Here is a 22,386-nt window from a genome sequence, read left to right on the forward strand (position 1 = left end):
TGAAGAAATTAGGTTATAAACAACACTGTTTTTCAACATTAAAGATGAAAGTTATACATAAACTTGACAAAATTATACCTTTTGGCGGATATTACAACACTCACTGGTGAAATATAATTAAATAATCGTCGAATCTTGTCAAAATCCCACTAAAATCATCTAATTGGTTTGAGATGTTGATGGTTTCTTGATTCTTGATTAGATTACCTTATCGAGACCACCTCATGTGTTAGAATGGACAAGTATTAGAATGGTCAAGTGGTAGAAAAAGAGGGAAAAAAAGGGAAAAATATTTTTGTTGCCAACCCACTTTGTTTGGAGAAGAAAATTTTGTAAATTAAAATGAAAAGTAAAGCCCAAGTATTAGAATGGTCAAGTTGTAGAATAGTCAAGTATTAGAATGGACAAGTGTTAGAAAATACAAATATCAGCATGGACTCGGAGAATGTGAGAATTAGGCGAGGCGAAGCCGAGCCGTTTAAAATTTATATTTCATTCAATGAGCATTACTCCCCTTGGTGAGTTCAGACGGAGGCTGGACATTACCGTGTATGTAGACTATAGACACTGTACCTGCGGGAAGACAACGAACTGGCAGCCATCTTGGCTGAAATACGTGTGTCATGCCAATTTATCCCGCTGGGTGCTTTTGGCTGCGCTGGTGTCGAATTCTTGAACGAAGTACCATGCGAACTGCGAAGTACAGCGCGCGCAGCCAAGAGCATCACTACCATCCCTCTTCCCCGTTGCCTGCAAACTGACGTACAGCGCAGCCAAAATCACCCAGCGGGAGAAATTGGCATGACACAAGATTTTACTACCGTCCCTTTTCCCCGTTACCTGCAGTTCGGTGTCTTACCCGGAGGGCACAGGTACAGTGTCTATAATGTAGACAGTACCTGCGGTAGTTTCTAAAAAAACTGTACTCACCGAGGCCGAAGGCCGAGGGAAGTTAACAGACATAGTATGAACAACAAAGCGACCCGCGCAACCGAGGCGAAGCCGAGGTGAGCGGACACAACGCCCCCCAACCCTGAAAACGGCTACCCTTGTACCCTATTATCCAAAAAAGTAGTAAGTCTAAGTACCACTTCCTCATCCTCTTATAACAGATTGCTCTTTTCCCCTTATTTTTCAAATACTTGACCATTCTAATACTTGACTATTCTACAACTTGACCATTCTAATACTTGGGCTTTACTTTTCATTTTAATTATTTTACAAAATTTTCTTCTCCAAACAAAGTGGGTTGGCAACAAAAATATTTTTCCCTTTTTTTCCCTCTTTTTCTACAACTTGACCATTCTAATACTTGGCCATTCTAACACAAGAGGTGGTACCAACCTTATCCATCCATTGTAGTTGGATGGTTGTATTCACAATGCAGATTTAAAACGCATTTTAGATTATATGGTTCACTATTCATTTCACTGCGATGTTATTCCAGTAAAACACAGGCACTAGTACACATCAGTTTTCATTTTTATTCACTTCACAAGATATCTACACATCCGAATCACACAATGTCACAACACAAACAGATCGCGAAAAATTCACTTTGTACAAAAATAAAGTAATCCAACACCACCAGTAGTTGAAAACAACAATATCTCATCACTACAACACATTTTAGAACAAATATTAATTAAAATGTCATCATTTTATTAACGTTTTTAACGAAAGTTTTACTCTGTTTCACGAACTCGCCATTTAAATGTATGTTAAAATTCAAATGGTAAACACAATCGAGTCATCTACTAGTGGTGACGTCAGAAGGTGATAACGATTCAGCGCTCAGGCCTTTTACTATTGAGGTTGCAACTTTTGGAACTAAAAATACTGATAAGAGTGATAACAACTGAAATAGGGGTCTAATGCATTGGATTATATGGGAAAATGTCGAATTATTGCATTTTTTTATAACTGAAAGAAGTAAAGACTTTTTTAAATGTAAGTATCTTTAGTAGAATTTCACGCTCTTTCATAAAATGTCAACAGAAAAATTCTACGTGCAATAATTTCGGAGATATTGAATTTCAAAGTTTGTGATACAGTGATTACTGAGTAATCACATGACGAAGAAATAGAATTTCAACACTCTTTGAAATTAAATATCTCCGAAATTATTGCACGTAGAATTTTTCTGTTGACATTTTATGAAAGAGCGTGAAATTCTACTAAAGATGCTTACATTTAAATAAGTCTTTACTTCTTTCAGTTATAAAATAATGCAATAATTCGAAATTTTCCCATATAATCCAATACATCAGACCCCTATTTCAACTGTTATCACTAATAGCGACACTAGCGCTGCACCATGGGTTGCAGCCTCAATAGGTGGTATTGAAAACGCGCGACACGCCGACACAAAAAATTCCCAAAATGTAAAATGTAAAATTTTAATTAATTAAAACTGAACCTACTCAGGGTTGTTAAATTACCGTAATTTATTCGCTGGTAAAATACGGCGGTAAAATACGGTAAAATACCGTATTTTACCGTATTTTACCAACTTGAATATAATGAACTTATAGTGTTCAAACTTCAAACCTTCAAAAGTTCAAACATATAAAATTATTGTATATTATGTAGGTGGGTGGAAATTTCAATAATTTTCTGCTTGAAATTTGAAAACAATATGAAACTATAAAAGGGTTAAAATTAAAAATTACATTAACAACACTTGAAATTGAGGAGCTTATTGCAAAAGTAGCCCTTGTCACATGAACCTATGCAATCTCTAACGCTCTCCCTTGAGCGTACCCAGTATCATGAATGTAAACTCTATAAAGCAATTCCTCTCAGGGCTACTCAGGGTTGACCAACTTGACGGTCATTTCATCATTACAACATGATCTCCGCAGTTGGCAATAGGTGTAATCGAGTGAAAAGGGTCTAAAAGTTCATGTGACAAGGGCTACTTTTGCAATGAGCTCCTCAATTGAAAAACATTGAAGTTACTGAAAAATGAAAATTACTAAAAAGTAAAAACTGAAAACTGAAAAATGATGAAAGATGGCCAATGCCAATGGAGAAAAATTAATTGTATAACCAATAACCATGCATGGATTAAAATTAAAATTTAAAATCATTCAACATTATCAAAAAATAAAAAATTGACCAATTTGGTTATTTTAAATAAAATGATTGAAATAACCAAAATTTAATGATTTTGAAGTACATTTTAATGACATTTCAACATGTTTTCACGATTTGATGCAATTTTTTCTGATTTTTGACCAATTGTGAATAATTTTCTGGCAATTGTTTGGTAATTTTCAAGATATTTTCCTGTTTATATGTAGCATGTATCAATTATCATTAGCATTGATGCAAATTAATTGTGAATTTTGATGCCAATCATCTTCAGCTGTTGATTCATCCTTTCAACTTTCAAATAATGTGGCAAAAAAGTGCTTTTTGGTAATTTACGGTAAAATACGGTAATAAACTTTTGGTAAAATACCGCCGTAATTTACCGACATAAATTACCTTACAACCCTGAACCTACTAGTAACTAGGATTAAACCATTCTTGAAAATTATTCGAATCAAAAAGTATATTCTTTGCAACTTGACAAACACATTATTATAAATTATTCTTTATTCGTTTCAGTAAAAAGAAAATCAATTTTTCATTTTGAAAATTTTGAGATATCCATGACTTTTTGGGTCGGATCACGGATGTTCCTGATCCTGATGTTCCCCGCCATACCCTGTTGATGAGTTAAGACGCCCTGACCCCTGAGTAGTGTTGGGCAAAAATCGATTATTTCAAATAATCGAAAATCGATTAATCGGCCAAAAAAATAATCGCGACTCCGATTAATCGGTGAAAAAATAATCGATTAAATCGATGATTTTCGATTATTTTTTTATCACATTAAAATGTTCAAAATTGCTGAAAAAAACGTAAAAATGTTAATTAATTGACCGTTGAAATAACAGAGAATGACAGAAATGTGATTATTCTGGAGAAAATGATGAAAATACAAGATGGATTGGTCAATATTTCTGTTTTCACGGTTTTGAAAATTATCCTTTTTCAATTTTAACGCCAGAAAACGCAAGATTGTGATGAAATTTACGCCAAATACCCTATAAAAACATGATCGATTATTTTTTCAAAATAATCGATTAATCGATTAATCGGAAGAAGAAAAAATAATCGCCAAACGATTATTTTTCAGGCCGATTAATCGATTATTCGATTAATCGATTAATAATCGGCCCATCACTACCCCTGAGCCCACGCTAGGCAGTGATCAACTACTTGGTACGCTTTCATTTTTCTGCCCATGTGCTATTTTAGATACCTCGTTCTGTCGTTCTTGTTTTTTAAATCAAAATCAAAATGTAATTTGATAAAACTCGTGGATTCAAAGTAACGTTGTAATTAGTGATGAAAAGAACGATCAAAGCAAATCATCAATGCTATTGTATCTATTATTGAAAGTGTAGATCATAGATTCCAAAAAATGACCAAAAAAAAGTCCATCCTTGACGTTTTTACTCAAATTTCTTCCGAACATGAGGCTTCTAGACCAGATTTATGTCTTCGTTTATGGAATCATCTGAATAAACCGTTTGATAAAATTTCTAATGAGGTAATGAAGTAATGTTATCATATCTTTTACTATTCGTAGGTATGTTTCTGTGTGTTTTGAAACACCGCTACTGCTTCGAGTGTTTTACTCACATTCGGCAAATTTTTTCGTTTAGATTTTAGACGAAGAAAATGATGAAGAAACAGAATCAAAGAAAGCTCCCAAAGAAGTTACTTATACACTTGGAAGATTAGTTCAAGGCTTGGGTTCACCTCGAGCTCATATCAGGAAATGTTATTTTTCTACTCTTGTGTCAATTCTTTCCAATTGTGGTCGAAGTTTTGGTCCTGTAACATTGATTTACTTCAAGTCAATTATTGATAAACATTTGAGCAAATTTGAATCTAAAGGGGTAATGTTATCATGAAGCAATTACTTTCTTCAAATTTATAACCTTTCGAATTCATTATGCAAATTTTTTTCATCAGGAGAAAGGAGAAATTTTAACCGGAAGAATTTTAGCGTATGGAGTAGCATTCAGATCTAAAATCTTTTTAAATTCAAGTGTAGATGTGCAACAAGATGTCATCATTGATATGTTGACCAAATGTAAAGAACGCTCGTATTTACCATTGTTGGCGTACACATTTTTAGTAGATTTTTTGCATACGGTACGATCATCAATGTTTTATAAGAAGCTTTTTAGTTTCATTTTGAAATCATTTTATCATCTATTTTTTTCATTTTTTTTTCAGATCGATGAAAGTACATTTAAAACTGTGATATGGCCTGTGTTAGTAACTGAAATATTAGTAAATTGGCAATCACAAACGTTCGAAACACTTTATTGCTTGCTCGAAGTGCATAACAAGTATCCTCATTTGTTCAAAAAGAAAATGATTTTGTCTGCTGTGCATTCGCATACAATATTACATGAAGAAACTATTGGAAATGTCGTCAATATGTTAATTGTATGCTCTCATGTGCTTTGATGTGATTTTTGTCCTTAGCAAACATGTATTACAGAACAAAATTATTTTTAGAACGTGAATTGGGAGCCACGCTTGAAACATCCGTTGTATAAAACGATCTGTGTGACATTGGCGCAAGAGGATAATTCCGAATTGTTGACGTTATTTTGGACTGAAGTTGAAAACATTCTGTACAATTCTCCTACCAGAATACAGCAGTTGGCCGTTTTGAATATATTTTCTCTTCTGATGCAACATTTACATTTGGAGAAAGTAAGGTTAAATTGTTCATCTTATTTCTTTATTGAGAAATATTTTAATTTTTTTTTTTGTGTGTAAAGATTATGAACCTATTGACCCAGAACTTTGTGAATTACTTGATAAATTCGTGCAAGCTCACTGTTGCTAAAACTGATAAATTAACTTCGAGCGTTAAAACCGCTTTACAACTTGTCATTTCCCGAGCTACCGAAAAATCGGAGGAATCTGTATCTGCGCTTATATACCAGCTTTTAAGTAAACTTTTATTCGAGTCTGGTCATCTATTAGTTGATAAAGTCACCGGTATGATCAAAATTGATGTTTGAAAAGCTGCATGTCAATTTTCATTTAATTCAGTGTGTATTTAGTGAATTTCGAATTTTTCAGGATTGAAAATTGTTTTCCCTTGTATTGCTAAATTGAATGCTGAAGAAGTGAAACTGATGGCTGCGAATTGTGAAAACGTTATCTTACTAAGTAAGAAAAGTACTGTTCGATGGACTTTCAAAGATAGATGTTATGCCACCCAACTTCTAGCTAGGTAAATATAATTGTTGTATTCAGTATTTTCTCATTTTCCCGTTAATTGCTCAACCTTCAATATATTCGTAGATTGATCAGTCATCCTCAAAGTCAAGATATGAATTGGAAAATTAAACATCTAAAATTCATGCTGAAGAACTCGCTATTCACTAGTGGCTCGGAAGATGGTGGTCACGTCAGTAATGAATTAGCTGGTATGTATTTTTGAAGACAACAATTGCATTCTTTTCATCGCAAATATTTAATCACTATTGTTTTTAGGCGTGTTGAAAAATTCATTTTTTACGGCTTTGGGTCACCAATTATCTCATTTGGAAAATCATCGTATGATGTTGATTTCTCTTGTGTATTATATCGATAATATGCTTGTAAATGGTAAAAGCGAATTAAGAGCACCTCTATCTGATGAAGTGAGTGTTTGTTTTCATGTGTAGAGGGAAGAAAATAAGTGCGGGATTATTTATTATTCTAAAAACAAAATTTCTGAAAAATAGGTTTTAGAGTGTTGGAAAAAAACCATGAGTAAAATTCAGAGAATTGATCTGAAAATCAATGAAACTGCGGAGAGAAAAACCGTCATGTATGTGTTTCATACGTTATTTCTGCAGATGGCTTTACATCTATTTGTAGATGCTGAAGTAGCTCGTGATATATTGAAGGTATTTTTCCCCTTTAAAAATTGAAATCCATTATTTATACGGATAAGTATTAGAATTTTTCATCTTTATAGGAGTTGAATAAATGTTATAAGAAGGAGAAAAGACAATTCGATGGGGTGCAATGTGAAGAAAAACGCCAAAAAAACCACTCAGAAGATCCCGAACCAAAATGGATCGATATTGCTGTTGAATTATTTTTATCGCTGTTATCTCGAGATACCTTTTTGCTTCGGCAATTGATATCGAGAATATTTCCTCATTTCTGTCCATATTTAACAGCCCAAGCTTCGTCTCAAATTTTGGAGGTACGATTTATATTTAATACGCTGTTTGCATTTTTAGTTGGTTGTCTGCTAATATAGCTTTGCTATTTTTTGTGAAAAAAAATTGAAATGAATGTGGGCACTAGGTATTGAATCCTGCGTCGAAAAATATTTTAACCGATGGGCTCGAAGAATCTGATGCCGATGGAAGTGACGTGAATGATGAAGAAGATAATGACAACGATATGGAAGTTGATGATTATGACGAAAGTGATTCAAACATAGAAGAAGACGAAGATTTTGAAGAGAATGCCATTGATAAAACAAGACGTGCTGTTAGAGATGCTTTAGGTATCGCTGGTAGCGTGACGGATACGGTAATGAATATTTTTCCTTGAACGAAACATAACGAAATGTCTTTGCTAATTTTTATCATTTATATGTAGGAATCAGTTGATCTAGATGATATGGACGAGGAAGAAGGAAAAAGATTGGATTTGGCATTATCTGAAGCATTCAAATCAACCCATCAAAAGTCGCAAAATAAAAATAAAAAACAATCAGCCAGTGATAAAGCACTGACAAATTTCAGAATTAGGTAATTGTGTATTTTGAATGTCAAAAATTGTTTAGTCTGCGTATTATCATTTGTATTTTTATTTTTCAGGGTAATGGATCTTGTTGATATTTATCTTGATAATGATCCTCCTTTGGCTTTAGTTTTGGATACAATTCCAATACTTTTCTCGTTACTTGAATTTTGTATTAAGGATTCTCACCAAAAACCTTTAGAAACACGGATCAGGTAATAATTATTGTTGAGTTTATTAAAAATATGTCGAAATATTACAACTTGAGCGTTTTGTATTATAATTTTTGTGAATTATAATTTCACAGATCTACTCTCAAGAAAATTGGTAATTTAAAAAAATGCGCGAATGTTGATGAAGTTGGAGTGAAGAATGTCGTTGACGTTTTAAGAAATTTAATAAATAAAGGAGATCGAAGTAAGAAATATTTTTTAGTAGAGAACTTGTTATGAAACTTTTGCATGTGTGATTAATAACTTGAATTTGTCATACGTATAGGCGCTCCTGTATTTTTAGATTTATCTCTCAACATGAGCGAATGTTCTGCATTTTTATTGAGAATGGGAATTCAGATTTCCAGTGACAAAAAAGGAAAGAAAATTGGGAATGCATTATGCGATGTTTTTGTCGGAGCTCTTACAGACTTTTTTTCGAAAAGGTAGATATGAATTTTGCCTGTAGGTAGAGTAATTTAATAATTAAAATTCGGCGCTGTTTCATGATCAAATTGATAATTAATTGTATGTATAATCGTTATCAATGGTTTTTTTTTCAGAGATTGTCTTCTACCTTTAAATTTGTTTGAGAATATATTATTAAAAATAAGTTGGATAGGAAATATAAAACTGTGTGAACGTATCGTATCGAATGCTTTCGATTCTTCTGTTAGAGGATTCCGCAGAAATCAAGCCTTAACTTTGCTGTTCTGTTTTTATAAAAATACCCGTCTAATATCGACGTTGAAAGAAACTGAAAATAGAGAATACGCCAGTTTAGAAGAAAATATTATAAATCACACCATAAATGTAAGTTGATTTTTTCCAGTTTAATTTAGTTAGTTCGATCAATGTAGTAAGTTGAAATTTTATTTCTTTTCCAGTTGTTAAATTCCCTAAAGAAAGAAGATTCGCATAAATCGAAACCTACTTTTGTATCTGAATTGTTTTCACTCTTATATGCCATCAGAAGCAGTAAGTTTTGCGTAGAAGTTCAAAAATGGGGAAACTTGGCGCATTTATTGCAATCATTTTTGAACAATGGTTCCCTTGGATTCAATGTTCCCCGCAAGTATATTACTAAACTTTGCTCATTGCTGAAAATTCAAATTTCACCCAAGTAAGTCATAAAGATGTGTGTAACGGAAAATTTGTCAATGTAATCAATAGGTAGTTCATTTTATTAATATTGACATTTCAATTTTTTAGACTCATCGATTCTCGTAAACGGAAACGAGAAGAGGAAAATACTGAACGAAGTAAAACAATTGTGAAGAATGGATACATCAATGATTCTGATAATGAAATCGATGGAAGTACTCAAGAAGTAAAAAATGAAAATACGGTCAACAAAACAGTAATTAAAAAAAAGAAGAGTAAAAGAAAAACAAAGGAACATTTCTATTCAAAAAAGTTGAGGAACGAAACTTTAGCGAATGATGTTGAAGTTTTTAATTTTAGTAAAGCCGGTATCTTGGAAACCTGATAATATCTTGACTTTAAAATAAATTTTTATATCAGTTATTATTGGTACCTTCTTGAAATGTACTATATTTTTTTGCGAATTGTCTGTGGGTGGAGTGTGATGTTCAATTATATAAGGTTGCATGAAAATCTCATATTTTTTAGAAGTGAAAAATTCATCAAATGATAAGGAAAACACACTTGATGTTTTGGCAAGGTTATTTTCATGAATTACCAAGTTTTATACGTATCTTTTACATGTCATTTAAATTTTTAAAAAAACTACTCGATAGTGCTTACTCAGTTAATTTTTGTTTGTTTTACGTTTATATGTATTAAAGTCGCTGGTCGGAAAGCTTTACAGTCTTGATAATTCTTCCGCGATTGTCACACGTTTGTAAAAGGTTCTTACGTTTTTCTATTCTAATTTCATATCACCAACACATTGATTGAACTGGGCTCCGAGGTACTGTAGTGAGAGATTTCGAGTGATGTATTAGGAAAGGATTGGAAATTTATGTTTTCATACCGAACATGAGAACATTTTTTGAATTTTTGAAATGCCTTAATGTTTTTTCAACATTTCGTTGAAGAGCATTCTATGAATGAAGAGTCAGAATTCCCTCTTCCCTTCGCTATCACGAGGACGTCGTCAAATTAACAATTTTTTCAGACTCCTTCATTTTCATAATGTTTTTTTTTTAAATATTGATTATTGGTACAGACAGATATTAATTCATTTGCCTTCGAAGTTCAACTTCTCTTATTGTGAGTTGATTGTAGAATTGATAGATCCTACTTGATTCTTTGCTTACGAAAGAAGTACCCTAATTGTTGGTCGCCGACCAGAACTGAAACTTCGCCTTCGTGTTATACTGGAAAAGCAACTTGCAGCTGATATTCGGTTTTTCTGACACGAGCCTAATCTGGAAATTGTTGGGGCAGGGGTTTATGGATCAGAAAATCCAATTTTCGGCCATGGATTCTGGCATGATTTTTTGGGACGAACAAAAAAGGTTCTCTGACAAAATTGCTCATCTCTAAAACCGAAGGCGTTACGGGTAGGTAACCATATTTTGTGAATGAAATGATTTTTTTTTACAAGTTTCTCAAAACTTTCAAAACTTGAATTTTTGAATTCTTGTGTAAAACTTTCAACTTTTCAGGATTGGCGACCAATAGTTGGTGGTAGGGGGTACTTCCCCAGCGCCTCGTTTGATAGTTTGATTTCATCTAGTTATGTAAGAGTACAAGACACATGTGTAATGACTAATGACTGCCTAATGTGCTCGCTACTTGGCAACCGGCAACGATTATTACTGGTACACAATTTATGTTGCACATTGATCAATTGATTGATTAATCTGAATCTGATCATGATCAATCACTCGAAATTCGACATTTTGTTTGCTTTTCTCATTTCTGACAGGTGACGGTCCGGCCGCTGGCTCTGGCGGGTAATAATAAATAATAATAATTAAAGCTCTCATAAAAAAATATGTGACACCCGATGAAATTGGGAATCTGTGGTTTTTTTCGCTACTTTGCTAGAGTGTAGCCACAAAAAAAAGAATTTATAATGGAATTTAATATACAAGTAGAATTAGAAATTGCAAATTTCAATAGCACTGTAGGCAGGTAGTCGCGGGGTCGCGGCCAAAAGGGCCAATTAAAGCTCTTTAATACAAGTATGGAAATAGAGTATGCTCTTAAGAAAGTCATAGCATTTTACGTATGTGTTACGTACTGCGCATGGCAGGTTGGTGTCGTCACGCGGTGGAAGTGGGTGGAGCAACCATTGCGGTGCAACGTTGTACGTGAACAGCTGATTTGATGCTTGCTCGCGCACTGCGCAGTACGTAAAACTTACGTAAAATGCTATGACTTTCTTAAGAGCATAATCTATTTCCATACTTGTATTAAAGAGCTTTAGGGCCAATCCGCCAACAATACAATGTTGCTACTTCGCGCGTTAGTTATTACCCTTTCGAATAAAAAGTTCCGAAAATACAGTTGGTTACCCTGTTACAATGATTATGATAAAAAAAAATGGGCAAGAATGTTTTGATTGAATAAATTTGATAAAATTTGAAACCATACATGAAAATTGACAATTTGGCATTTAAATAAGAGAATGAAGTAATTTATCTATCAACTATTGATTGAAACGTTTGCAAGCCTGTCCAGTCCTGGCATAAGAGAGACATTTAGTTGAAGTGGTAAACCAATCTGGGAATAGAACGGTGCACGGTTTCAAACATGTTTCAGGTAATTCGCATATCTACGTATAACCCGATTTGAGTGTTACTTTGTGATGATGAATAAGAATATCGGTATCTTTGTTCATTTCCTGAAGGAGAGTTTGATTATTAATTTCAGTTAGACTGTGTTTCTTAATGTTTTTAACGTTTTACAGCTTCCATTTCGATTGGGTTTTGATTTATTTCATGACATGAATAATACATTCAGAAAGCAATATACTTGTTATTCGGTTTCACTATTTCCTGGAAATGAAAGGGAAGATGTTGAACGAGGAGGGAAAAGTAAGTTGAATATAATGTAGTTTGAAGCACTTTTGGATATTGAGCTCAAGATCTTTTACAGTTATTATGCCCCCTTCTGCACTGGAAGCTTTGACACGATTAAATATCACTTACCCTATGCTGTTTAAATTGAGCAATATTAAAATGAACCGAACAACGCATTGCGGAGTTTTGGAATTTGTCGCCGATGAAAATAAAGTCTATTTACCTTATTGGGTAATTATTTTTTTCATATTTAAAATACAGTTCTGTTCTCTTATTTTAATAATTTTTTTTTTTTGTTAGATGATGAGAAACTTGATTTTAGAAGAGGGCGATATCATCGACATAGAGAGTGTTTCCTTAGCCGTAGCTACGTTTTCTAAATTCCAACCTTTGTCATCAGATTTCTTAGACATTACAAATCCTAAAGCAGTGCTTGAAAATAGTTTACGTAATTTTGCATGTTTATCGAAAGGAGATATTATCGCAATTAAATACAACGGACACGTTTACGAATTGTGTGTTCTTGAAACAAAACCAAATGATGCAGTCAACATTATAGAGTGTGATATGAATGTTGGTACCGTTTATTTAGTTCTATTTATCTACATGACGTGGTTAGATTAATCCAACGTCGATATTTAGGTTGAATTCGCTGCTCCATTGGATTATAAAGATCCTGAAAAATCAGATAAGAATGAAGAAGAAATGGTGGATGTATCGAAGTTTCTACCAATTCCTAAAGGTTTTGTAGCATTTAGTGGTGAATCATCGAGGTAATGAAATTTGTACAGTCGCAATTCGTTCGCACAAACTTTGTGAACTACATATTTAATTGCAATGATTTCTTACAGACTCGATGGTAAAAAGAAAAAGAAAGAATTTGAAGAAGATAATGCTATGTCAAAGCAAGTGTATCAGAGAGGAATTCCGGATTACAATTACGAAATCGGAACTTTGCAGTTTTTCCGTCATTCAAAACCTGTGGAGCAGAAAGATGTTCGTAATTCATTTCATATTCATGTTTGGAATTCGAATTTTACATTAACTTTTTGCTAATTTTTAGGTTCCAGAGGTTGAAGATTTTTTACCATTTTCGGGCAAAGGAACTGTATTGAACGACCATAGTAAGAAAGGGAAATGAATTATTACTGTGATCAGTTCAATTGTACATTTTTTTTCCTAAATTTATTACACTTATTTCGAACATTCTTTCATTCTATTGTGACAGTTTTATACGTTTATACGAGTAATTTTGGATGCGATTTTTTAAATCATCTGTACTGTATATTATATTCTCTTCACATCATCTTGAAAGTTATCAACGTAGCATGTATTCTTGATTTGCTTATCGATAAATTATTCGTGTTGGGTCCGCAATACTTGAACTGAAATAGTGGCAACTGTAAATAAATGTATGATTTCAGCGAATCGTAAATTGTTTTCACACTGACTTCTTCACATTTTCGATGCCCAACTATCGTGTTTGGAACCTGCCGTACATCTGAATTACAAGAAAACGCAAATAGTGAAAAGGAAAATAACAGAACATAAATGAACATCGCCTCCTAGAAAAAATCGTTCAATTGCGAGTCGTTGAGCGTATTAAAATACTATCTCTCAATTTTCAAGCGGTGCGGTGGTTCATAGTTCATGGAAATTTCCAACTTTAAAATTTTTTTTCTTTTGATCACAGCAGCAAGTGTTTTTTTAATTTATTTCAAGTTCACAATTATTTACATTCGTAAGAAAATTATGAATCGTTGAATAACCGGGAAAATGATATTTCAAATTATCGCTGAACTAGCTGTATGAAGGGAAAATTATTTCAGTCAATAACTTTATGTAGGTACTCATTCTGCGAAAGCAGCAAAATACATAACATCCACGTCAACCGGTAGGCAATTTTATTAACTACAGCCAATCGATACCAAACCGGTATGAAAAAATACAACAGAAAATCACAATTCGTAAAATACTAGAGGAGTATAATACATAGGTATACAAATCGCAGCAATAAAATTTACAATATAATGGTTCGTCAAATAAAATGTATTCAAAAAGATCAACAAATATAGGCGTACAGAAAGAATTGTAAGCGTCAAACTCGGTGACTTGTAAAAAATAATAAATAAATACAAACAAACAATAATATGTACATTCAAGATTACTTACAACAAAACTTCTTTTTTGTATAAAATAAGTAAAACAAACCAAACAATCTAGAAAGTAAATAAAAAAATGTTTCTTCTTCTCTGAAGAAAATGATACGGAATTTCATTTCGTAAATTGTAATATTTACGACGTCAAATCCAGGTAGTCAAGAGTGTATTTCTCTCATCGCAAATAGCTCAAACTGAAAATGAAAAAAAAAGAGAAAACATTTAAATGTACAGTAAAAATGATTGAGATTATTTACTCAGATAGTATCGATTCAATTAATTATAAAAGAGGGAAAACTAAAAAGTACACTAGATAAGCAATGATAAGTTGAAATTGAAAATTTTCAATCACCTTTCATGACAACAATTATAAGATGATCTTTCTTGATATTATCTTCGTTCAGATTGTAAGCAGTTTTCTTCAAAAGATCTAACGCGAATGGACAAGGAGGGAAAGCGTATAATACGCCAGTCGCTTCGTTTTCTTTGTTGGAGAATTGAAGAACACCGGCAGCTTCTTTCTGCTTCAAATACGAAATTAAATTTTGAATAGATTTTCGTTGCAGAGAGTTATCGTCAAAAGATAACTTTACTGTAGAATTTGGTAATGCTAAAAATATCGCATACGAGTCGGATGAAGAGATCTGTTTCGATACGTCATTTAGTTTAGTTGGATTTAAATGCAAGCGCTGAGTAATTTTAAGCATATAATTTTTTTCTTCGTTCAAAGTATTGTCTATTATACTCGAATCACCATCAGTCAAATGAAACTTCACTGGGAATAAGGAGTTTTTCAGAACGAATGCTCCTTCCCATGTTTTATTACAACTGAAAATTACATCAGAAAGTGTTTGCGCTTCTCGTAACGACATATCGCCAGATTTGCGGTCTTGACTTCTTGATTTGCGGCCACGATCTCTTTCATAGCTGCTCCTACGTTCGGAGTCGCTCTTATCCCAATCTTCTTCTGAATCGTAATTTCGACCATTGTACGCGTGGGACTTTTTAGAACGATAACCATCATCGTCACACCGACCATACTCATGGTCAGATTTACAAGGACTGCTAGAACCAACGTCTGCGAAGTCTACGCGCAATTTGTGATCAGATCCACCTAATGGAAAACCACGCATTTCTTTGACAGCTGATGTAGCAGCATCTATGGAATCGTATAGTATATAAGCGCAGTTTTCATCCTTATCATAATCAATTTTCTTAATCGCTCCAAAGCGATCAAATTCTCTTTCCAACTGTACAGAAGAAGTCCAAGGTCCTAAACCACCAACCCATATCCTAGTTGTGGGAGTGGCTTTTCCATATCCTATTTTTAATTGATATTTTCCGAATATTTTCCCAGATAGATCGACTTTAGCTTTATGTGCCATATCAAGATTTTTAAACCGTACAAAAGCATACGCTGTACCACTTCCTCCGACCGGACGTTTAACGTCTATATCTTCGATTTGACCGTACGGTGCGAATATTCTACGCAAATCTTCTTTGGAAGTGCCTATTTCTAGGTTACCAGCAAAAAGAGTTCTGGTAGCTAGAACATCGTCTTCAGGAGGTATATGGGTCAAATAGTTGGGAAATTTTTTTGGTTCGTGAAATGTATTCGCATGATATGGTAGTCCGTGATAAGGTAGAAATGGTCTGGGACCGTAAACAGGCGGAGGAAGAGGATGTAGCATATGAGGTAAAGGTAAAAATTCCGGACCCGGCAAAGGAATCATGTCTCGTCGATAATCCGCAGGTACTGGCATAGGAACGTACGGTAACCTCTCATAATATCTAGACGGATCACCTGCTGATGGTAATCTTCTATAATAGCGATCGTAATCGGGAGAATGTGATTTAGATCGGGTTCGATAACGATCATCAAGATGTCGAAGTTTTTCGAAGACTGGTTCCACTATTGCCACTTTGTCGTAAATCAAAATTCGTCGCTTGCTACGCATCGCTTCTCGAGCATCTTCTGCATTTTTAAAACATATGTACGCGACTCGTTCATCAACTCCTCGAGATATTTTAACTACAAACTCGCCGTATCTTTTATATTCGTTATATATTATATCCTTAATGACTTCATCACTGGCGTCGCCATGCAGGGCACTTACGCATAAAACTTTGAAAGGCTGATGAGCTTTATTTGAATCGCTTGAAGGAGAATACCTTTCATGTTCATCGTAATGGGCTCGCCGAGATCGAGATCTTCCCCTTGAAGGAGATCGTACACGACTACGCGAATAAGTTCTTTCTGGAGATGGACTTTCATATTTTCCATAACTGGCTCTTCTTTTTCGGCGATTTCGGGAACTGCTACGACTACTGCTTCGCTTCATGGTTAAACGAACGAGAGGAAATCACGAACTATCAAATGGGAAATTTGTAATGAAAGCAAATGTAGAAAACACGCAGGAGAACTATTCATCATAATTACGGTAAAATACAAGAAAACACAATAATCGCGTTCACAATTCACAAAATCGCTTAGTTGATCAATTATTCAATTATGAAGCTTTTCTTCAGAGAAGAAAGCTACATATACAGTTTACAATTTTTTCATACATCATAAATCATTGACGTTGGTTCTTTCGATTTGTGTTGAACGAAGAAGGGACTTCTCGAGACTTCAATGAAAGTGGAAGAAACATGACATGAAAATTGAATTTTGAAGTTTCAAAATTTTCTCGCTTTTATTAGAAGCGCTAATTACTTATTTAAATTTTTCATTTTTTTAAAAACCTTTGAAGATTGAAGATACGATATCGATACAGACTTTCAGGTCCTTGTAAAACTGCAAAAGATGTAAAAAGTAAAAAATAAATAAGCAGGAAAATGAAATGCGGAACTTTAATAACGTAGTACGAGTATGTATATGTATATTGAAATTGTATATGTATTTTCAATTCTTCGCGATCGCACATTTTTATTTTTTTTAAATACTCGAATAAAAGCAAAGTAAATCAATTACATTTTTAAAAAATGAAGTTCTTATTTTCTTTAAAAAACCAATACACAGTACTCAGATCATCATTTCAATTTCTGCAGTTTTGGAGATTTCTTCAATTCTACCTAGAAATAGAAATTAGTTTCGTTTCGGACCTACATTACAGCCTAGAGAATAATATCAAATAAAAATATGTAACGTTACGTATTATGTCAATAATTCAATATGTCAATTGTCAATCAGAGTTGGCGCGATTCCAGGAGCTTGAGAATCGGATTCCAAATGGTGTGATTCCACAAAATTTTGAGTCCCGATTCCGCTTATCAGATTCGCCAGATATAGGAATCCGAATCCGAATCGTAATTTTTGATTCCGATTCCTTTCGCGACTCCGATTCAGATTCCACTCACGACTCATCTTAGGATCCTCTCACGACTCCAACCAGATTCCTCTCACGACTCCAGCCAGATTCCCATCACAACTCCTTAAATTTCATAAAAATGAAGCATTGAAGATGAAATGAACATTCTAACAAACATTTAACATTTATGTAAAATTTTCAACTCACCATGTTATTAGTAAAACAATGATAAATTCTAAATTCATCATTCAGATTCACTTTCACAACCATTTTTCAGCGCCAACCGGCAAAAATTAGATAAAAGAAATTTGGGCTTTTCTACAATCCGCGGGTTGCATACTCTCTGGTCTCTCTGCCTGTTCTTATCACTCCTGGTAGGCAAAACATTCCTCTGTGCTATTAAAAATACACGGATTTCGAAGTTTTTATGTAAAAAGTCCAACTTTTTTGATTGTTCGCGGCAGGGCTTAAAACCATTTGGATTTTATTGGTTGTTGTGGTAGGTGGTTTTTAAAGGACTCAAAAGTAAATGGTTTTTGGTTATGGTTTCTGAATTGGTTTTCCAATCACAAACCATAACGGTTCCAATTGGTTTTAAGGTTTAGGTTTCAAAGTTTTTCTGGTTCTGGTTTTGAAATGGTTTCAATTTTTTTAAATAAGTTGTGGATGTGGTTTTGGTTCTGTAATAGTAGTTTTTTTTGCGGTAGTGGTGGTTTTTCACATCAAAAACCATTTCAAATTTTCAAATGGTTTTGGTGGTTGTGATGGTTTTGATATCAAAAACAATTTTGATTTTCAAATAAATTTATACAAAAACTAATTCAGGACTACTAAAAGTATGATTTGAGACAAAAAACCAGAAAATTTACATCACAAGTCTGGAAAAATTGAAAAAAAATTGCAAAAACCAAAAAGAACCATTTCATGAATTGGTTGTAATTGGTTATGGTTACATTTGAAAATTGAAATGGTTGTTGTGGTTGTGGTTTTCTCCAAAGAACACAACTTTTTGGTGGTTTTGGTTGTTTCAATTCAAATTTTTTTCCCAAATGGTTGTTTTTGAATGAATTGGTTTTCATTTTTTTCAAATATATTGGTTTTTTGTTGTTGTTGTTTTTGAAATTTACAAAAAGAAGTTGAAATGGTTGTGGTAGTGGTTAAAACCAATTAAAAACAATGGTTATGGTGGTTTTATTTGGTTTTGGTGGTTTTAAGCCCTGGTTCGCGGATGCTGGTGAACTTGAATGTGGTCTCAAATTAAAGACAGTGAAATTCCCTATCGATTGATGTATAATTTTCATCATTTCGCGTAAAAATAACGGTTTTATGAATACTTTTATCCACCGTTTCTTCGTAATGTCAACTTTGAACTAAAAATACTCGAAATTTCGATCGAACACATAGGTATTTTACTATATCAAAATGTTTGTAATTTTATTCTCTTTAAAATGGGTGCTCGCCCAAAGCTCTACCTTTTACCGTTCAAAAGTTTTCGAAGTTTAAAGTTGCGGAAACAAGCTTCAAGCGGTAAGTATTGAACTTTGAACTAAAAATACTCGAAATTTTGATAGAACACATAGGTATAGTGTTGGCCTGAGAATATTCTCAATGCGCATAATCTGAGAATATTCGCGAATATTCGCGAATATTCTCGAATGCTTGGAGAATATTCTCTCAAAAAAATAAAAATCATGATTTTTTTCAAAAAAGTTGAAGATTTTTCTTCAATTTTCCACAGTTTACAAGTTTTACCACTACTTTTCTTTAAAAATTTCCAATTTTCCTTGATAATTTGAAACTTTTTCATGGAAAGTTTCCTATTATCTCTAAACTAAGCAATAATGTTCTATTTTTTGAAAAGAATCTGCGGAATATGCGCAGGAAAATGCGCATATTCTTGCGCATGCGCAAGCAAAAAAAGAATATTCGCGAATTTGCCCAACACTACATAGGTATTTTATTATTGCAAAATGTTCGTTATTTTATTCTCTTCAAAATGGTTCTTCACCCAAAGCTCTAGCTTTTACCGTTCAAAAGCTCTCGTAGTTTAAAGTTGCGGAAAGTGGTTAATTCAGTATGTTAATCCGTCCGCCATTACTGGCCGTTAGTGTTGAACTGTTGATCACTAACCACTTTCCGCAACTTTAAACTACGAGAGCTTTTGAACGGTAAAAGCTAGAGCTTTGGGTGAAGAACCATTTTGAAGAGAATAAAATAACGAACATTTTGCAATAATAAAATACCTATGTGTTCGATCAAAATTTCGAGTATTTTTAGTTCAAAGTTCAATACTTACCGCTTGAAGCTTGTTTCCGCAACTTTAAACTTCGAAAACTTTTGAACGGTAAAAGGTAGAGCTTTGGGCGAGCACCCATTTTAAAGAGAATAAAATTACAAACATTTTGATATAGTAAAATACCTATGTGTTCGATCGAAATTTCGAGTATTTTTAGTTCAAAGTTGACATTACGAAGAAACGGTGGATAAAAGTATTCATAAAACCGTTATTTTTACGCGAAATGATAAAAATTATACATCAATCGATAGGGAATTCCACTGTCTTTAATTTGAGACCACATTCAAGTTCACCAGCATCCGCGAACAATCGAAAAAGTTGGACTTTTTACATAAAAACTTCGAAATCCGTGTATTTTTAATAGCACAGAGGAATGTTTTGCCTACCAGGAGTGATAAGAACAGGCAGAGAGTATGCAACCCGCGGATTGTAGAAAAGCCCAATTTGAATTTGGGTGATTTCGTTCATTGTGAGAGTCTAGAGAATCGTAATGAGGAGTCGTGACAATACCACCTATAGTAAAAGGCCTGAGCGCTGTTTTGTGACGTCATCGCTACTTGGTAGTACTTACGTATCTAACATATCATAATACACTATAGAATTGAATGAAAAATGCACTCAAACGAATTAAATCCTGGGAAAATTTTATTTTTCATATTTTATCTACATGAATAATGAATTCATGATCATGTAGGAATGATTTTAATGAAAAAAAATGAAGAAATTAGGTTATAAACAACACTGTTTTTCAACATTAAAGATGAAAGTTATACATAAACTTGACAAAATTATACCTTTTGGCGGATATTACAACACTCACTGGTGAAATATAATTAAATAATCGTCGAATCTTGTCAAAATCCCACTAAAATCATCTAATTGGTTTGAGATGTTGATGGTTTCTTGATTCTTGATTAGATAACCTTATCCATCCATTGTAGTTGGATGGTTGTATTCACAATGCAGATTTAAAACGCATTTTAGATTATATGGTTCACTATTCATTTCACTGTGATGTTATTCCAGTAAAACACAGGCACTAGTACACATCAGTTTTCATTTTTATTCACTTCACAAGATATCTACACATCCGAATCACACAATGTCACAACACAAACAGATCGCGAAAAATTCACTTTGTACAAAAATAAAGTAATCCAACACCACCAGTAGTTGAAAACAACAATATCTCATCACTACAACACATTTTAGAACAAATATTAATTAAAATGTCATCATTTTATTAACGTTTTTAACGAAAGTTTTACTCTGTTTCACGAACTCGCCATTTAAATGTATGTTAAAATTCAAATGGTAAACACAATCGAGTCATCTACTAGTGGTGACGTCAGAAGGTGATAACGATTCAGCGCTCAGGCCTTTTACTATAGGTGGTATTGGTCGTGAGAATCGTAATGAGGAGTCGCGAGAATCGAAATATCGGAGTCGCGAGAATCGAAATATCGGAGTCGCGAGAATCAAATTACCGGAATCGCGAATCATATTACATTTGCGATTCCTGCTTGAAAAGAGTCAGATTTCACATTTTTCGATTCATCTGTCAGGTGAATCGAAAATGGAATCCGATTCCGGAATCGGATTCATGCGATTCTCACGACTCCTTAAAAAAATCGGAATCGCGCCATCTCTGTTGTCAATTAATGGCATAATGTCAGGTCTTTTTCGCCAAAAGCGAAGATCGCGGAGGGAGGGAGGTCAGTGCCTCGGCCTCCAGCTCCGACTCTCAAATTTGAAAAAAACCTCCGGGTCCGGGCATTTTTTTGTAAGCACCTCCGCTTCACCTCCGGCTCCTTTTGAAAAATGTCAAGTACCTGTTGCTTCAGCTCCGGCCCCCGGAGCAACACCTCCTATCATAAAGGTGTTGCCCGGAGCAAGACCAAAAAAAAGGTATCCTCCGTGGGCTCCTACTCTCCTGCTCCACGATCCCTGGCGTGGAGGAAGGGTCAGTGCCATCTCCTCCAGCTCCGGCTCTCAGGCTCTTGAATTAAAAAAAAATACCTCCTGCTCCAGCTCCGGCTCCGGGGATTTTTTGTAAGTGCCTCCGCTCCACCCCCAGCTCCCCTTGAAAAATTTCAAGTGCCTACCTCTTGCTCCGGCTCCAGCTCCCGGAGCAAGACCAAAAAATGGTATCCTCCGGGGGGGCTCCTACCTCCCTCTCCACTCCATCTCCGCGATCCCTAGCCAAAAGGTTTAGAAAGCCCAAAGCTGTATCCAACTGTCCAGAAGCACCCATAGAAGTCAGATCATTACACTTGGCAACTGTTTTTGAAATTTTTTATGTAGTCTATCTCTGTTATCTCCTACATTATTATAAGATCACGAAAAGTAGTGTATTGCGTTGTATTTGTTTGTAATTCATAAATTTATTTAGGTACATTTACTCGATCCCTTTTACTTTGAATTTTCAAGAGAAGACGAAGACGAAGAACACGCCAACCTAATTTTTATTTACGTTCTTGTCTACAGGTAAAATTCAACCTTCCAAAAAAAAAATATTGAAAATAATGTTCATAATTTCCTATGTTGTAAGAAATTTAATGAAAAACGTTTTGCGCTGTG

At 34.1% G+C, this 22,386-nt stretch overlaps 3 protein-coding genes across 4 annotated transcripts; 2 read left to right on the forward strand and 1 right to left on the reverse strand.

Annotated features, from left to right (window-relative positions):
* The first annotated feature begins 4,262 nt into the window (after nucleotides 1-4,262).
* On the forward strand, nucleotides 4,263-9,572 carry Mybbp1A (MYB binding protein 1a). The gene is made up of 19 exons (XM_065345231.1): nucleotides 4,263-4,606; nucleotides 4,722-4,958; nucleotides 5,035-5,217; nucleotides 5,302-5,517; nucleotides 5,590-5,790; nucleotides 5,859-6,081; nucleotides 6,166-6,319; nucleotides 6,391-6,515; nucleotides 6,583-6,731; nucleotides 6,816-6,980; nucleotides 7,052-7,285; nucleotides 7,390-7,620; nucleotides 7,690-7,841; nucleotides 7,911-8,048; nucleotides 8,141-8,250; nucleotides 8,332-8,491; nucleotides 8,609-8,858; nucleotides 8,933-9,168; nucleotides 9,258-9,572. The coding sequence occupies exons 1-19, from the start codon at nucleotides 4,478-4,480 to the stop codon at nucleotides 9,532-9,534; spliced, it is 3,570 nt and encodes a 1,189-aa protein (XP_065201303.1). The 5' UTR covers nucleotides 4,263-4,477; the 3' UTR covers nucleotides 9,535-9,572.
* Nucleotides 9,573-11,543: 1,971 nt separating this feature from the next.
* On the forward strand, nucleotides 11,544-13,475 carry Ufd1-like (ubiquitin fusion-degradation 1-like). 2 transcript variants are annotated; one of them, XM_065345234.1, is made up of 7 exons: nucleotides 11,544-11,845; nucleotides 11,929-12,055; nucleotides 12,117-12,271; nucleotides 12,341-12,613; nucleotides 12,683-12,813; nucleotides 12,892-13,036; nucleotides 13,104-13,475. In XM_065345234.1, the coding sequence occupies exons 2-7, from the start codon at nucleotides 11,965-11,967 to the stop codon at nucleotides 13,179-13,181; spliced, it is 873 nt and encodes a 290-aa protein (XP_065201306.1). In that variant the 5' UTR covers nucleotides 11,544-11,845; nucleotides 11,929-11,964; the 3' UTR covers nucleotides 13,182-13,475. The 2 variants fall into 2 exon arrangements, with proteins under 2 accessions (XP_065201306.1, XP_065201305.1); XM_065345233.1 differs by having other exon boundaries at nucleotides 11,544-11,780.
* Nucleotides 13,476-14,068: 593 nt separating this feature from the next.
* LOC135832172 (RNA-binding protein spenito-like) lies at nucleotides 14,069-16,843 on the reverse strand. Its single transcript, XM_065345232.1, has 2 exons — nucleotides 14,552-16,843; nucleotides 14,069-14,393 (listed from the first exon to the last, which is right to left on the reverse strand). Exons 1-2 carry the CDS (start codon nucleotides 16,539-16,541, stop codon nucleotides 14,389-14,391), a joined length of 1,995 nt encoding a protein of 664 aa, XP_065201304.1. The 5' UTR covers nucleotides 16,542-16,843; the 3' UTR covers nucleotides 14,069-14,388.
* Between the last annotated feature and the right edge of the window lie 5,543 nt (nucleotides 16,844-22,386).

This window comes from Planococcus citri, chromosome 1 (assembly GCF_950023065.1).
Source record: "Planococcus citri chromosome 1, ihPlaCitr1.1, whole genome shotgun sequence".
In the NCBI taxonomy this organism is placed as follows: Eukaryota; Metazoa; Arthropoda; class Insecta; order Hemiptera; family Pseudococcidae; genus Planococcus; species Planococcus citri.

Coding starts and splice junctions, on each gene's coding strand:
- Mybbp1A (XM_065345231.1), top strand. CDS start 4,478: ATGACCAAAAAAAAGTCCATCCTTGACGTTTTTACTCAAATTTCTTCC. Junction 5,518..5,589: donor ATGTCGTCAATATGTTAATT/GTATGCTCTCAT, acceptor AATTATTTTTAG/AACGTGAATTGGGAGCCACG. Junction 7,286..7,389: donor CTTCGTCTCAAATTTTGGAG/GTACGATTTATA, acceptor TGTGGGCACTAG/GTATTGAATCCTGCGTCGAA.
- Ufd1-like (XM_065345233.1), top strand. Junction 12,056..12,116: donor TGTTGAACGAGGAGGGAAAA/GTAAGTTGAATA, acceptor GATCTTTTACAG/TTATTATGCCCCCTTCTGCA. Junction 12,614..12,682: donor TTATAGAGTGTGATATGAAT/GTTGGTACCGTT, acceptor GTCGATATTTAG/GTTGAATTCGCTGCTCCATT.
- LOC135832172 (XM_065345232.1), bottom strand. CDS start 16,541: ATGAAGCGAAGCAGTAGTCGTAGCAGTTCCCGAAATCGCCGAAAAAGA.